Source organism: Rhipicephalus microplus, chromosome 6 (genome assembly GCF_043290135.1).
Source record: "Rhipicephalus microplus isolate Deutch F79 chromosome 6, USDA_Rmic, whole genome shotgun sequence".
Classification (NCBI taxonomy): Eukaryota; Metazoa; Arthropoda; class Arachnida; order Ixodida; family Ixodidae; genus Rhipicephalus; species Rhipicephalus microplus.
Genome location: NC_134705.1, coordinates 181,559,406 through 181,577,532, shown reverse-complemented (window position 1 = coordinate 181,577,532; position 18,127 = coordinate 181,559,406). Strand labels below are relative to the sequence as shown.

The 18,127-nt window shown below is 47.4% G+C and overlaps 1 protein-coding gene across 3 annotated transcripts in view; it reads right to left on the bottom strand.

Annotated features, from left to right (window-relative positions):
- The window catches only part of LOC119168268 (BCL11 transcription factor A), a 664,540-nt gene that overhangs the window by 337,562 nt on the left and 308,851 nt on the right, over nucleotides 1-18,127 (bottom strand). For all 3 annotated transcript variants that reach the window (XM_075867205.1, XM_075867206.1, XM_075867207.1), the window contains one exon: nucleotides 9,239-9,298. In XM_075867205.1, coding sequence (XP_075723320.1) covers nucleotides 9,239-9,298 — 60 coding nt within the window. The remainder of the gene's footprint in view (nucleotides 1-9,238; nucleotides 9,299-18,127) is intronic.

Below are 18,127 nucleotides of genomic sequence, written 5' to 3'. Positions count from 1 at the left end.
GCGTCGCGATACGTCACCTTATTACGCAGCTCTCAACAGTGCATGGAATCCGCCTTTCCTCATTTTCAAGAGATACCCTCTGCCGTTTTAAGTGGCAGGCCGGGACACCCAGTAACAAAAAGAACGAAAGCCTCCGAGATCGCGAGTCGACTCGCGACTGTTCCGCTAGGGGACGGGCGCATGCACCGTGGCATCGCGAAGGAAGGTAGACTGAGGGTCTGTTATTGGATAATACAAGCTTGTCCGTGGAGTTCATAGCGTTTACGTTTGTACGTGCTACCATAGGAGCGTTCATGAATCATGATTGTAGGGACTCCTGACGATGCAGAGCCTAACCAGGCACACAAACGCTAGTATTGCAGCGACATACGCTTAATTTGCAGTGCTGGTGTAAAGCACTAGTCAATGAACTAATCAATCTTTAACTTGCAATACTTTCATTACCTTGTTTAGAAGGAAACACTGACGCGACAGAAAAGTTTATATTCACCGTAGTTTGACAAAGCGCCGTAGGATGTCGCTACCGATTCTACTTCTTTAGCGTATCTAAAATGGTTTCTCTTGCACAATTCAGGAGCACTAAGGTTCCACCACCGACGACTCCGGTAACCAGCTATCGCAAAACTTAAGTTTACGGACCGACTAACGCTCTCAATTGCGCGCCTAAGTACCATCGGTACGTCCCATCACCTTCTGCGCCTTTTTTTACAATACTTTTTTTTTCGTTTTCCCCAGAGGCCGGCCGTCAACTAGGAGTTCATTTCGCTATTACGTCCGTCTGTCTGTCTGTCCATCTATCTATCTATCTATCTATCTATCTATCTATCTGTCTATCTGTCTGTCTGTCTGTCTGTCTGTCTGTCTGTCTGTCTGTCCGTCCGTCCGTCCGTCCGTCCGTCCGTCCGTCCGTCCGTCCGTCCGTCCGTCCGTCCGTCTGTCTGTCTATCTATCTATCTATCTATCTATCTATCTATCTATCTATCTATCTATCTATCTATCTATCTATCTATCTATCTATCTATCTATCTATCTATCTATCTATCTATCCGTGTTACGATACACGAATGAAATTCAGAAACACAACGGTCGCTGAGGTCCCTGTGCAAGCATCAGCAGCACCGCACGCAACTACGGCGGCCGCGAGCAGCGCGGGCCAGCGCGGCGGCAGGGCTCGCTGTCCGGCCTGAAGGTCTTTTCACTTAAGTCCGGCCGGAGATGGAGACCAGGCCAGGCCGCTGTCCGCGCCGTATTTCATCCGCTTGACGACACCACGGCTCTCTCTTGTTCGCTACATTTAGTACGCGCAGATTAAGCCACCCAGCCGAGCTCTCTCTCTTTTTTTTTCTGCCCATCTTTATGTTTCTCGTCTCGTTTTACTCCGAGGTCCTCTTCCAAACCTTCCTTGGGCGACTTAGTGTGGCCACACTGAAACACACGCTGTCCTTAGGAGGGTGCTTGTTTGGGCTGGTATAAACTGAGTCATATGTCTATGGAGCACAGAGTCGGCCTCTGTAACTGTCGTTTTCTGCAGAAATATGCAAAGCTTGACGCCGCATTGGTACCAAACATGGTCATACCACATGCTAAGCCATTGTGCTATTCAAGCGTTAGCGGAAGCTTGTCTAGTTAACGCGAAGTAGAAGCTGCGGCCAACAATAGTGTCGACAACCACGCACTCCGTCGGTCCGTTGGCACCGTGAGACTGAACTGCATGCACGAACAGAGGGGCAATGTTTGTTCATGTGTGTTTGCGCCTCGGCCTGTACCGCTGTGTCCTCGTCTTCTACGCGGTGCGCTATGGTGCTATGCTGTTCACTGTCTTAATGCAGGCGGGACCACATATATTTCAGTGTGTGATCTGCTGTTCGTATTGCATGCAGGGTTGAAATGTGTGCAGGGCTGAACAGTATACAGTGTATGCCTTTTTAAATAATCCGTGATATATACTTGCCTAGGAACGTGATTTACATAAAAGCAACAAATAGACAGTATAAACACTGCATTAGAGCTGCAATTACTTTCTTAACGTTCTGCACACCTCCCGTCTCCGACCTGGTTAAAATCGCTCGTGTCACTTCAAAGTGATGCGTTTCTACCGAATTCGTGTTGCATTCAGAAACGCATATGCTGGCAGCAAGCTATCAGGAACTGTTCATGCTAAGAGAAGGATCCAGAAACGACGCAACGATCACCCCCAGTGTCTCGCACAAGCCGCACGCTGGTCACAGAGAAACTGGTCTCGGAAAAAGTGATACACCTTTGGCTTCCGCACCAACTGCACGCATTTCCGGAGCGACACTGCGCGAAGAGGTTATCAGACGAGCCCCCGCGCGCCCACACAAAAACACGCTCGCCCACCAGAGGACTCGCCTGCCGGGATACGGTTTCCTTTCTCCAGCCGGACATCTTGCGCGGATCCATTGCGCACACTGGCCGTAAGTTTAGTTACTTCACACAGGGGGCAGCACCATGCGTGGCCAAGCCCCACCATGCAGACCAAGCCTCATCTGGACGTAGCGAAGATTATTATTCTTGTTTCTTTTTCTCCTTACACGTTCTCGCGATTCTCGCGAACTGTCCGACGGGGCGAGATTTGCGAGTCCAGGTGGCACTTCGGGCTCTGGACTGAACGAGAATAACGAAGAAAAAATGGCAGGGCGCGATAAAATGTTAGCCTCTTAAGCCCCCCCCCCCTTCCACCCCCGTCATCCCTGCCCCAGATGACCACGCACCTTTCAAACACCTCCACTCCCACTCCACCCCACCCTGACCTTCACCCTCCTCATCGTCTTTGACCCCCCCCCCCCCCCCGGCCAGCACGTATTTCATGCAGTGGCCACTAGGAGACCCCCCTTCCCGTGTACTTACAACTCCCCCCCCCCTGAGGATTCATGCATTCTGGTAGGGGGGGGGGGGAGTGCCGGGCGCTTGATGCTGAAAGGGAGGGAAGAAGCAGTATCCGTGGGTCAATTCTCGGTACTGACCATAAGATTTGTTCCCTTCTGTGGGGACTGGTGTTCGCGGCAAGCAGTGACCACCAAAAAACCGCTCGGAGGCGATACATATTATACGAGCAGCTGACAATATCAAGTGATCTCGGGACCCGGTACGACCTAATGAAACTTCCGCCACGACGCCTGCACGGATGTTCAAGGAATATTCCTCGAGGAACACAATTACCGCATTTATCTCCTCGCAATCGGAACGCCAACGAAAACTAAATATTAATTGCGACAGTGTTAGTATTGCGACGTATAGTCGTGACGGCGACGAAAGCAACAGTCGAAGTGTCAAAGAAAAAAAAAACTTTATTTGGCCGAACTTGTGGCCGAAAGACCTATGGTCCGTTTATAGCAATACGCACTGCCACTGATAGCGGCGAACGGAGCATCGGCCGTCGATAATCTGACAAGCGGTGATGTGCGTCGGCATTTACGCATGTGCCGCCGAATATTCCGGCGTTATCGCTACAGCGGCCTCGTAAGTTGCAGAAGAATCGGTAATGTTTGCGTTGTGCGCGTAATCGCATTGGCAGTTTCTAAGATTATCGCGATGGTTCTTTGTGAATCGGCATCCGATGCAGCATTTACACGTGTAATGGAGCGAAAGAAAAAAAATTAGGGGGCCCTAAAGCTTCGCCTTTAAGAGTTGAACGCGATAGTGATATCCCGTTCATAGTGAACACTTCAAACACTTAGGGCATGCAACCTTTTCGAACTTGCTATGCACCCATTACTTAGCCTTAAGCGAATAGGCGCAGTAGCGTGTGCGCCTTTTGTAGTGGGTGACCGGCTTTGAACCGCGAAGCCATCCTGATAATCACATATTCTGACACCCGCTGGCAAGGGGCGCTCGCACCACACATTGTTACAGCAATATTTCGAGTTGCGTTGTCAAGCATGTATGCAGGACGCGTGTGTTTTTAAATCATGCATGCAACGTTCCCTGCATTTCCACACAGAGGAAGTTCTTTTCGCGGAATCCACATCAGACGTGTTGCTGTGTGCAATAGTCGTCTTAGAGCTGACAGATTTTCGTTGTATTCCGTGGGTGTGTTTCGTGACACCATCGTATTTTGTCGAGTATGTGAAATGTGAGCAGTCTTGATATGCAAGGCATAAAAAAAACAGACGCATGGTCATGTGTTTGAACATCCGCTTGCCACACATACGACCGGGCCGAGTTCACTCGGACCCAAACGACCCTGAATCAGTCCCCGCTCTGACTCAGAAATTTTTTTTCATAATTTATTTTATTTGCATCATTCTCCATTGTTCAGTCACACATAAGGTGATGATTCTTCGCTCACAACCAGCGACGCCGATGCGAGAATTTCTGCGAAACGAGCTCTTTCACTCTATCGCGTTAAAAGACTTGGGAAACGAGGGTAGCAATATCACACTGTTATATATACACACAAAGGTAATCGCAACAGCGCGTACGGTAAATTATTTGTTATTAAAAGCTTTGTGCGATCGAGTATAAAGTAAACTAAAATGAATGAATGAATGAATGAATGAATGAATGAATGAATGAATGAATGATCATCCACAAATGCGCCCAGCTGTCCAACTTGAAGCCCGAGAAGAACTGAGAAGAAACACGGTACTGAAAGGCGCACTCGGATTCCGCAACCGAGGAGTCACGGAAGAAAAAAAAAACACCTAAAAACACAAAAAGTACGCCATGGAACGCGCCGATTGAAAAGCGTTTTGCACTTGGAGGGTCGCTTATGGGGGTTACGGACACTGTCCGGTCGAGCGGTCAGATGTCCAGCGACCCCGCAATGTCACCCCATCTTGGCCATTAGAAGGAATGGGAAGGGAGGAGGGTTGGGACGCGCTATAAAAGAAACACATAAAAACGTATGTGAAGACGTAAAGATAGCGACGGGGTGCGAGTGTGTACGGCCAAGCTGAACTTAGTGCAGAAAAATATATGTGAAGTGACGAAAGGGAAGAAAGCGTACCGCAAAGATTGGCCGCAAAAAAAAAAAAGACACCATGTGTAGGTGCTAAGCAACGGGTGCTAGCGCTTGCACTGGAAACGACGTTGTCGCAGGCGCTCATCTCGGCGTCGCGCTGGAGAGAAACCTGGCGAGGCGCAAAGCACGCAGTAATGAACCGTTGTTTCCTACTGGAATCTACCAATCGCTGCTAATCGGTAATGAGAGACAGCAGTCTTCAACTGGACACACATACCCACAGTCCGATTTTAGTTAACACGCACTTGTGAACTTTTATTGTCTGAAAAGGCACAGGAGAAAGCTCCCACTGGCACTATCTTCACTCTTAAAAAAAATGGAGTGACGTACTCTCCATTTAGGGAGGAACGGCGATGTCCCCAATGTTCGTCTTCAAATAGAGAAACGTTGCTCCCTCATCCACGGAGAAACACGTTCCTCCTTATGAAAATCAACATGGCTGCCCCCCGGCGAAGCGAGTAGGCTTAGCAAATGCAACGATTCTCGACTGGTAAGGAGTACACGGCACTGAAAGTTACAAAAAACGGTCCCGCTGAGCTTGATATTGAACGAAATTATTATAAAAACAAGCAGACGAACCTGTGGCGGTGAACACATCGCGAAAGAGAACGACGGAGCAAGTACGTTTCGTTCGGTCAGCGAAGCCACGTTCACTCCGAAAGACACGGTTTCTGCAGAGCCCTCACCTGAAGAGTGCATGCTAGGCTTGCTGTATTTATTTCTCGCAGATTCACATAGTGTAGCGACGTTATCTATGCGCTTACGGGTCCGCAGGTCACGAGATGTGCCTCCGAACCGTACACTCGATCGCAGCGAAACCATTCCGAATCCGTAGTGCAGCTTTGATAGATAGATGTTCAACGATATATAAATGGCTGGAGGTGTGAGAGCGTCATAGCAATGAAGTAGGTGGTGGTAGGTGGCGCCATCTGGAGGGATTGGACAAAGTTAAAAAAAAAAACGTCGCGGCAGTCAACTTATTGATTATTACCCACTATCACGGCTCCCTTGAGGATTGTTTACGCATCAACTCATTCAAGACCACTTACGGGCACCGAAGGCCTATTATGTGCTGATGCAATCCATATAGCTACGCATGCACACATGGGCACATAGTAACACAAATAGTACGCAACAAGTACACTAGCGTATACGCTAACAAGTACGCAACAAGAGCACAATCAACCATTCAAAACCAGCGGCTCACACCTCGACGTGTTTACTCACACTGTACCATGAAAGCGCGCCAGCTTATATAGCGATGAATTTCGACTGACATGAGCGGCACAGGTTACAAGTAGGTTTTCTTACACGTTTTTTTACGTTTTTTATCAATACCACAACATGCGCACACGTAAATATATTGTATCTGATGCTTAGGTAAAGCTTAGTTAATAAATTGTTGCACAATAATGAACGGAATAATTACTAGAGCTTATCAGGTTTTCACGAAGGCGGATGCCCCAAGCCGTGCTTAGAATGCCCACGGCAATTCGAACGCTGCGCCATCTGTCGACCACTGCCACAGTTACTTTTTTTTTCTTGAAGCCTCTGAGACTGCAAACACTCGCCGCGCGTTAGGCATTTCGGAGGTCACGTTTTTTTTTCTTCTTCTTACTTGGAGAGGGCGCAGCATGCAGACCAAACTTTGTCTCCGTCGTGGTAGGTGTTCTGTGGTCACGTCGACATCGTTTAGTTGTTTCGTCTTAACGTTTGCTTATATTATTTTTACGTGCGTACCACAAGTGTGGCCGTTAGCCATGGATATAGTACACCACTAGCCCTTCAATGACAATGTTTTTGATGCGGTAACGACCGTCCTAGCAGTGTATACGTACGTTACAACGCGGGTCTTGCGAGATAAATAAGCGATGACCTCGCATCCGACGGTATTTTTTCGTGAGCCATGACAGTGGCTGTTGGCGCCGCGGCAGCTCTCATACTTGAGTGTAGGAACTATCGCTGCAGTGCGCAAGTTTACTATAACTTTATAGAATGTTGTGCCTGCATACTTTTCCGCTTCAGATGCCTCTCGCGATTCGCCTCGCGTGTCAACTTGCAATCATAGGTGCGTGCCACAATTTTGTTGTTAGCGCTGTGGCTGTGATGGTTATTACTCTGGATTCGGAATACTCTTTTCACAAAGGTGAGTGAGCGTTAGTACTTACTTGCTGTGCACAGCTGCTATATACTAGAAGTGCATTTTGTGTTGAGTTTCTCAACACAAAATGCACTTCTGCGACAACACAAAATGCACAAAATGCGACAAAGGAGAATCATGGACGAGAAAGACATACTGCTCGCGTGCATAATTCCTTCCTACTTCTCAGTGCTGGCATGGGCAATTCAAAACGAATGCGATTGAGAATTTGGTTTAACCTACAGAAGTCATTGGTTCACTTTTCACAAAAGTTTAGTTATGATGATGTTTAAAAAGTTTCTGATGGTTGTAATCTAGTCTGGCGAATAAACGCTCGGTGAAACTTCGCAGCCTGTTTCCCTTTGTGCTTTCACCTGCCGGGGTAGCATAGCCTTATTGGGTGTCGTGTGACTATGCTGATGGACGCAGGTTCGACTTCCGGCCACGGCGGCCGTATTCGAATGGGGGTAAACTGCAAAGAACATCCATATGGTGGTAGTGGCACGTATAACTCTATCAATTGTATATGATCGTACTTTCACGCATGGACTGTAGAGTGGTATCAGGTTTCCTACACTATTGAAAAAATAAGTGTGATGCTTTTTTGCGCGCCTCGTTGAATTCATGAGTGCTGTTGGTGCCGTGCGAAACTAAAAATGCGTGGGCTTACCAAGTATGTCGACACCGAAAAAAATCATTATTTTTTTTTACACTCTAAGGTAATCGATAAAGCAAGACTGCTTGGGAAGCAGAGCTTCTTGTATTCGTGACAAATTGGTAGTATGAAACAACACGAGACACACATGGAAGTGTGCGGAGCATCGTGCGAGTGCCTGACGATAAAAAAAAAAGAGAGGCTTTTACTCTATACTAATAAAACAAAAGAAAACGCCATTCCTGCATTGCTTACAACAATCTTAGGTGAAAGCAATCGCTTGCGACTGGCCACGGGCGGCTATAGGCTTGGCGTGCGCATGCGCGCGAGCAAGACCCCCGTGATTGAGGAGAAACTTGAACGCTGAAGGAGGAACGTTTCTCCTTCGGTCCTTGCCGCGAGAGGGCGCGACGGGTAAAGCGCCCGAAAGGGAGGAAGTCGCTGCGCCGAAGGAGGAACGGAGCCCGTTTCTCCATTCTCGCTCCCTTTTTTTAAGAGTGTTGGAGGTCAAGATCCAGTGCCCACATATACGAGGTGACCAGTCAACGGTTGTGCAGCGCTATAGCAGTCAGGTTTTTGGATACGAAGCAGCTCGTTTACTAACCGGTGTAACGCTGTCCGTCTGTGTCTCCGTGCCAAAGCACCAAACCACGTTCCCCCCGCCGCAGTTGTTGGAACGATGCCAAGTAGGTCAAGTCACAGCTGCACGCTTATGTCACTCTCTCCATCACCCGCAGCAGATACCGGCTCCTCCCAACACACCTAGGTGGTGTTGCTCCTCCACCTACTCGCAACACACTTCTCCCTCGCATCACCCTCTTCACCACCCGAAACGTTCGACTGCACGTTGAGGGGAAACATTCTTGACTTTATTTTTTTTTTCGCATCAAGACAGTAAATGGTACGAAGTGGGGGAGCGTTGGAGCGGAGAGAAAGGAGCAGTGGACACGCATTATCAATAGCCGCCAAAAAACATCGGAGAGGAATGCATAGAGGAGATGTGGAGTGAGAGAAATGCCAAGAGAATAGGGGGGGGAGCGTAGGTTAGCAGACGCTCCTCGCATCGGCTTGCGAGGCGAGAGGGAGGAGCGCATGCGTACTGTGAGTGTGGACGCCGATGCCACGGGACATAGACCCGAGCAAGAGATTCTTCGCATCTAAAAAGTATGTTAGAAAAAAATTTGGCGACTATAGCAAGAAGCGGAATGCCGGATACACCTTTACACCACGATAGAATGTGCTTAATGGGATAATGAAAAGCCAAACGACATACGCGTCCGCGCAATGCCCGAGTCACAACGGATATTGCTTCGGGACGTAATTTAGCTATTGGTGTTTCACTCAAGCCGCCAGAGCCGTTATCATCATGCAGGTGCATCTTATCACGCCATACGTGCGTTGTAGATAGGCCCTGCTTTCGGGCTACTTTGCCGGGCGAAAGAATAGAATCGAGACTCACCCTCGCGCGTCGGCGACGCTTTGAGGACGGCATCCTTGGGTACAAAGGCGTCGTCATCGTCTGCGAAGCACAAAAGAGGGTACAAATGATAAGTATTAGTCACGTTACCGACGTACGTAGTTGAGGACACTACTATGCATGTTTAAAAATCTACTCATGTATATTGTATGTGTCCGTGCACATACCGTCTGTAATACACCGTGTGCAGCCCCTAATATATACTGTGTGTGTTAATGAAAACCAACACATAATGAAGCCAAAGAATTTACAGAGGACGTCATTTGCAATCTCTTAACTGTATTGCGCTATTACGATATAAACTTCAAGAAATAAATGTGGAAGAGATGGAACTTGGCACTGTTCAACATTACAACATTACATTTAGAAAACAGCAAGTACGCTTCGCACACCTTCACTGAATTCTCTGTATGTCCTTTTCGTTAAGGTTGTGTCTAACAAATAAAAAAACGGCCCCTTAGTTCTCTTCTTTCGATCAGAGAGTATGTGTGTATCACGATTCGAAAGGCAAGGCGGGGAAGACAAGGCCGATGGTGCGAGTCCTCAGGCATTCATGGCATCTCGGACCACCAGTAAACCAGCAAGTCGGTCGCACAAATGTCCGCTGTAATCAAGTCCAGCTAGATTCTTAGTGCAAGCATCGAATACTGTGAGTAAAGATGCTGCAGGAGGATACCCGTGCAGCAGTGGCGGCATTCTTGCGATTTCTCTTTACAAATTAATGCTCTGGTCGTGGCGTCGCTGATGATATTAACAATTGACGGGGTTCCAAAACCGCCACACGATTATGAAAGAGACGCCACAGGGGTGCAGTCTTCGACCACCTGGGCTTATTTAACGTGCATCTAAATGTATAAGCGCAGGGGCCTGGGGAACTTGAGCCTCCACCGAAAATGCGACCACCGCGGCCCAGGATTCGAACCCAGGACCTCCGGGCGAGCAGACGAGCGCCGTAACGACCGGACCACAGTGGCGAGTGGTGCTCTACCTATAAAATACTTCCTACCATTTCTTTTTTTTTTCTAACGCACCTGAAAACTACTGTAGTCCACTAAGAGTTCTTCGTGCCAAGTGCCCAGAATCCTTGAATCATTGAAAATACTAAAGATGTCCAATGAAAGCAATATATAGCAAAGATAGACGTGCCCTTTATTCAACAAACCAAGGAGTCGCAATGAGTGTTCTTTTAAGGTGTGTCCCAGGCTGTACATCTCAATCGCTTTCTTCTAGCACCTGGTGACAGATTTTGGAAAAGATAGCTAAAAAAATAAAAAAATAGTCGGCGTAAAAGATTAAAGTATAGAGTGGATAGACTTCCCTTGATTTTCCAGCTGCCATAAGAATAAAAAAAAACATATCGTATCGATACGATCTTTACAAGTAATTTCCAGGACAGGCTGACAAACCACAGAGACGAACATGGGTTGGGCATCAACGCCCGCTCTATTGAACCGCGGCTGACCACGGGTGAGGAGGGAGGGGTAAGTTGGTGGAGGGGGGGGGGGGGGCGTTACGCGTCAAAAGAAGGATCAGGTGTCGTCTCTGTAGATCCCTGCTGAAGGACCACGGGTTAAGACCCTGGCCTCACCCAGCGTTAAAATGCATCGCAGAACCCCACGTGCAAGGCCTGAAACGGCACTCCCTAAACGCGGCACGGGCCATATCTTTTTAGAAAACACTCCCGTTCTTGGATTACACGCATGTAGATACGTTAGACATCGTATATAATAAGTGAGTGTATACGATGCCATACGTAGATATTGAAAAAAAAAAAAAGGCGGGAAGGTCTTATTACGCTTTGCTTGAGGAACGATCTTCTCTTTTACCTCTACGAAGGACATGTATACATGAATGATTCAAGCGATTTTACTTGTTTATTTCTCTATGCTTTTCTTTCTGTGGGGAAATGGGGGGGGGGAACTTTCCAATTTTATAAAAAAAATAAAGATTGCTTGTTGTCCTTTGATAACTGCGCACATACAGGTAGGTATAGTGCATTATTAGAACCATATGTAACCAGCCAGTGCTTAATAGAGATGGCTGAATCTTGATTGATTTGATTTGATTGATTGATTTGTGGGGTTTAACGTCCCAAAACCACCATATGATTATGAGAGACCCCGTAGTAGAGGGCTCCGAAACTTTTGATCACTTGGGGTTCTTTAACGTGCACCCAAATCTGAGCACACGGGCCTACGTTATTTCCGCCTCCATCGGAAATGCAGCCGCCGCGGCCGGGATCGGAACCCCCGAATGGCTGAATCTTGGTAATGTTAGTAACAGATGGTTAGTGTGCGCTAATCTTGGATAAAATCACACAACGCCTGCACTTTTTTGTTATAATGCTGACGGTAGCGCGTCTTCATACAACTTCGATTGCGACGACTGACTCGCCTACCAATTTCCTTGACTAATAAAGCTGTAACCTTCATCTAGTGGTATCGCCAGTGGTAAAACAGGCACCCCCCCCCCCAACAAATGTGTTTTTCCTCCATGGGATACACAGCGCAAATAGACAATCAATAGACAAAAAGCACTATACTCTGCAGATGGGACACTTTCGAGTAAAGTTATTGGGACGGCTCGCTGCTCTCCCATAGCGGAGAACGAAGTACTCGAAATGGTTAAACACTTTTTCTAAACACACACTCAAAATCGTTAAACACAGCGCTACAAACTTAGCTTTGCCTTTCAAATGTTTCCGAGAAATTCGGACGGCTCTCTGCTCTCACATAGTAGAGTATTAGGTGCTGCAAATCGTTAAACATTTTTTTTAAACACACAATCAGTCGACATGGGCTCATAAAATGTGAGGCCAACGGGATGACTTTTTGCTCTCCATGTAGTAGAACACCAAGTACTCTAAATAGTTGACAACTTTTTTTTAAACACAATATACCACAAAGCTGCTCTGTTGTACCTGATAGTTTGTGCCCCTACCCGTTTAGCCTATTCCTAATTGCGTTGATTTATATGTGGGGTTTAATGTCCCAAAATCACCATATATGTTACTGAGAGACGCCGTAGTGGAAGGCTCCGGAAATTTTGACCGCCTGTTGTTCTTTAACTTGAACCAAAATCTTGGCACACGGGCCTACAGCATTTTCACCTCCATCGAAAATGCAGCCGCTGAAGTCGGGATTCAAGCCCACGATCTGCGGGTCAGCAGTCAAGTACCTTAGCCACTAGACCACCTGGGCAGGACATTTTTTTTTTTTCCTTACTGAGGTCGTGTATCAGGCAATCTGCTGAATTCGCTTTATGGGAAAGTCAGTTTTGGCGATGCACCATTGTGATAATGTTAATGTACTGCCGAACAACAATTTGTCACTCATAATTTACGCTCTGCACATAGTGTAAATAAATGTTTTGATTGATATGTGGGGTTTAACGTCCCAAAACCACTATATGATTATGAGAGACGCCGTAGTGGAGGGCTGCGGAAATTTAGACCACCTGGGGTTCTTTAACGTGCACCCAAATCTGAGCACACGGGCCTACAACATTTCCGCCTCCATCGGAAATGCAGCCGCCGCAGCTGGGATTCGAACCCGCGCCCTGCGGGTCAGCAGCCGAGTACCTTAGCCACTAGACCACCGCGGCGGGGCTAAATAAATGTTTTCTAAACACATCTATACAGCCGCTCCCGGACAGTGACAGTCCTACATCGTGCTCTAAATCGTCCAACATTTGTTCTTAAAACACGTAATCATAATCATCCCGCACGCTACAGCGTAATTCTAGAGACTTATTAAATCCTCGACTACTTCGACCTCGCTTTCAGTCGGCCAAACTCTCCACGTGTGCTTCTCATGCGTCGCGCGTGTACACACGCACACACACAAAAAAAACAGCCACGCTCAAACTTCGCGCGCTAAGCGCGCGTGCGTGCGTGCCCAACACTCCAAGCGTCGCGCGCGCGTACTTACCTGCGCATAGGTGCGTGGGCGTGACGTGGGGGCGTGGCCGACCCGCTAACGAGCCATGACGCGCACAGTGGCACGAACGAACTGAACAGCGAGCTCTGCCCTCTCGTGTTTTTTTTTCTTCTTCTTTTCGATTACTTTCTTTAGGTTACTCGTTCGCACAGCAATCGCTCTCGCCTGCTCCCATTCCAGTATTTTTTTTTCTCTCTTTACTTACAGCACTTTTTTTTTGCAGTTGCTGTTACCTGTCGGCGTCCATTCTTCGCCCAGATGCGCACCTCGCTACCGGCGATCACGTTTACCTGTCTGCCGTCGTGGCACGCTTTAAAGGCTCTCAGCGACACACACACACACGCAATTCTGCGCGGCTACCGAAGCACGATTCGCCGCGCTCTGAAAGAGCCAGCGTCTTTACACGCCGTCAGCCACGTATAGTTTCTTAACAAACCACTCGAGGGAAATCTGGCGCCAGTGTATACGGAAACTGCAAATGATGACGCTTCAGCCGGCACGTGGGTATGTTGGGTAGTTATACTTGAATTTGCCCAGTATCCCTTGTTTCGGCTTTCTGTGGCCTGCAGCTCTTCGTCGCAAGACAAAACTCAGTATTCTCACTTCACCACGTCGACCCTTTGGGGATGATCGATTCAAATAAGCTCACGAGGTTCATAACGATCTGTTCTCTTGTCCGAAACATACGGCGAAACGCAGCCATAAGCAAAGCCACGACCGCGTTCCAAACCGCAAGAGCCAAGACTACGCCTGTACATGCATCATCATCATCATCATCATCATCATCATCATCATCATCATCATCATCATCGTCGTCGTCGTCGTCGTCGTCGTCGTCGTCAACAACAACAACAACAACAACAACAACAACAACAGCCTGGCTATGTGCCCACTGCAGGGCAAAGGCCTCTCCCATTATCCGCCAATCTACCCGGTCTTGTCCTTTCTGCTGCCACGTCATAGCTGCGAACTTTTCTAATGCCATCGGGGCATCCAACTTTCTGTGTGCTTCTCGTGCGTTTGTCTTCTCTTGGAACCCCAACAGTTGTACAATTGTCAAATCGGCTACCACGTCTAATCATTTGCACCGTTGCTGCACGATCGCAGAGTCAGAGTTGTTTCGCGAACCACGACACACCACCGTCGGCGAAATCGGTGCCGTATATAAAGCAGCTTTGCTTGAAAACCTTACAATACACGACAGGGCCTGCAAGTTCACGCACCGGTCCGCCAAGGTGGTGTAGCGGTTGCGGTACGTAACTGCTGACACAAAGGTTGCGGGTTCGACCCCAGCCACGACTTTCGCACTTCGATGGAGGCGGCATGCAAGAAGCCCGTGTACTTTGCAGTGCCAGTGCATGTTAAAGAACACCAGAAGGTCGAAACTTCCAGAACGCTCCATTTGATATGATATGTGGGGTTGATTTATTGATTGATTGCTTCATCGATTGATTATTTGATTGATTGATATGTGGGGTAGAACGTCCCAAAACCCCCATATGATTATGAAAGACGCCGTAGTGGAGGGCTCCGGAAATTTCGACCACCTGGGGTTCTTTAACGTGCACCGAAATCATGATATGTGCGGTTATAACGTCCAAAAACCACCTTATGATTATGAAAGACGCCGTAGTGGAGATGGATCGATATGTGGGGTTTAACGTCCCAAAACCACCATATAATTACGAGAGACGCCGTATGGTGGAGGGCTCCGGACATTTCGGCCACCTGGGGTTCTTTAACGTGCATCCAAATCTGAGCACACGGGCCTACAGCATTTTCGCCTCCATCGAACATGCAGACGCCGCCGCCGGGATTCGATCCAGCGACCTGCGGGTCAGCAGCCGAGTACCCTAGCCACTAGACCACCGCGGACGGGTACTTCTGGAGCCCTCTGCTACAACGTCTTTCCTATTCATATTGTGGTTTTGGGACTTTAAGTCCATTTCTTACGCACCGATTAAAGAACGCAGCAATACAACAATAACAAAAAATAGGAGGCAAAGGGAACACGCATTCCGGATGTACACGAAAAAACCCATACGTACGTATACGCACAACGCAGTCGCCGAAAAGAGACCGCGACAGCACCAAGAGCCGGGGGCCGCGCGGCATCTCTAGTACAGGTCACGTCGGTATGACAGTCACGTCCGGACGAGAAAACCCGGAAACGGTGGAGCATTCAGTGGTCGCGAAGAGCCATGCACCCCGGTCAGTCTATGTAGAATGCGTTTATAACGCACACTGACCGCAGGCTTTGGCCGTGAAAGTCGGCGAAAGGAAACGACGTCCGGGCGGTGGTATACGAGGTACGCGTTCCGGCGCTCCGCTGCAGACCGGAAAATCGTGGGTTTCGATCCCGGTCGCGGCGATCGCATTTTCGACGGGACCGCAATGCCAGAGGCCCCCGCACCGGGCTTCTGCTAGAGGCCCGGCATCACTGTTTAATTATTTAAATTTTCGTAGCGTAATCTTATACCTGCGCGTTTCAAACGGGGGAGCGGCGGAGGGATATAATTTTGCAAATACGGTACGATTATATCCAGTATAGTGCGTGTCACTTGTGAATTCCATGCTTTTAATCAATAGGTTTAGCTAGAGTATTCAGCGCTTCAGATATCAGGTCCATTGCCATGGAATCATCTTCGCCTGAGGGGGGGGGGGGCACTTTTGTAAGATTAAGGGGTAAACAACCTCCGCCCTCCCCCCCTCGAATCAGAATTTAGAGTTGGGAGGGGGGCAGGATTTCAGGTGCACCCACTCGCTACTACAGGACTAACACACACACACACACACACACACACACACACACACACACACGCGCGCGCGCGCGCGGTTTTGCAAATAAATCATAAACAACTTTCTCATCAGAATTTCCAGCCCATTTAAATTGCTTAGAAAGTTATGCAATGAAAGTGGCCTAATTAATAAAATAATCAAAACAAAAAAAAATTGCCTGGCTCACTTAAGGTGACAATCAGCAACGTGCATTTTATTTGATGGCGTCTTCGTTGCGCGTGTTGCCATATTTAGAGCTCTGGCAAACGATAGGTGGGGCACTACATTTATACTTAGAGTAATATTTCAATGGGCCAGTTTGTCTTCGCAAAGAAATGGGATATAACACAACGGGGGCGTTGTCAACAAGGATAAATATATTTATTTCCCAACAGCTTCGGGAGGGGTCCTAACTTCGTGGGAGGATGATATATATATATATATATATATATATATATATATATATATATATATATATATATATATATATATATATATATATATATATATATATATATATATATATAGAGAGAGAGAGAGAGAGAGAGAGAGAGAGAGAGAGAGAGAGAGCATCGAACGCGTTATTCGAAGGTCGTAGGTTCGATTCCTGCTCACGGCTGGTAATTTTTTCATCCACTTTTCTTTCTTCTTTCTTCTTATTTATATTCCATTGGTTCTAATAACTTCCCCTGTACATTCCTTGGCATTACTGTCTGTTAGATCTCATTATACTGTGTTAAAACACGGAAAAAACGAGCCCTTAGGTATACACTTCTTTCCGTTATTATATATATATATATATATATATATATATATATATATATATATATATATATATATAAAATTCGAAGGTCGTGGGTTCGATTCCTGCTCACAGTTGGTAATTTTTTCATCCACTTTTCTTTCTTCTTATTTACATTCCATTGGTTTTAATAACTTCCCCTGTACATTCCTTGGCATTACTGTCTGTTATATCTCATTAATATATATATATATATATATATATATATAACGATCTCTCTTCGCTACTCGGAAGCGTATAATGTGCGTACAAAGTGTAAGTTATGGCGGAGCGGTCTCCGGTTCAACGGTGGGCGGTTGCGCCAGCAGGTCGACTATTAACAGTCCCCGTCTACGGCAGCCGACAGGATCCTGTTTTCGTTTTTTACATAATTCGTCTGGCTTTGTTCATTATTCCACTCGTTTCCGCGCATCGTATACAGGGACGGTCGACCGCGTACCGATTAGATCTCGCTCCGAAGAAGGGTCAAGAGTTTTTTTGGCGACCGCGCTTCGACTTCTAAATGTCGCCATACGGGCTGCCGGTGGCGCGCTGTTCGATGGCGCGCGGAGTACCGGATTTTACGCCTCGCAAGCCGCGGCCCTCTACATGGGCAATTCAAGGAAACGACTCGGTCAAACGCTTTCGGAAACTTGAAAGCATACAGCAAGAGAGACAACACGTGAAAGAGAAAAAAAGAAGAGACGGACTGCAGTGCTTAATCGCATCTGATAGCCTGCGTCGCTTCTGCTCAGATATACTCCTTTTTCGATTTTCGGCTTTTCTTTCTATATTTTTTCAGCCCAAAATTACATTTTGTTTGAAAAACCATTAGCCTTATAGTTAAGATCCTGCCGCCCGGTTCTCGGCCGATCCCCCTTTGTGGGTGTGCGCCAGAGTATCAAGGATCATCAACATCATCATCATCATCATCATCATTATTTGGCCCGGTCTGCACATCATCGACGAAACTAAAAACGAAGAGAAAGAGATGGGAGCTCACAACGAACGGAAGTTACTGCAAAAAAAAAAATGAGGCAAATATACTTTGCGTACATACCCGCCGTGGCGGCTCAGTGCCTGAGGCGCTCTATATATACTGCAAACCCAAAAGGTCGCGGGATTGAATCCCAGCAGTGGCGGCCGCATTTCGCTGAAAGCGCAATGCTGGAGGCACGTCTGCTTTGACTTAGGTTCACGTTGAAGGACACCGGACGGTCAAAATTTCCGGAGCTTTCTATCTACTTCGGCGTTTCTTATAACTATATTGTGGTCTTGTGACGTAGAGTCCCGACAGTTCTGCTAGTACGTCAGAGGCACGCCACCGCACACTTCAAAAGGCGAATAATAATAATAATAATAATAATAATAATA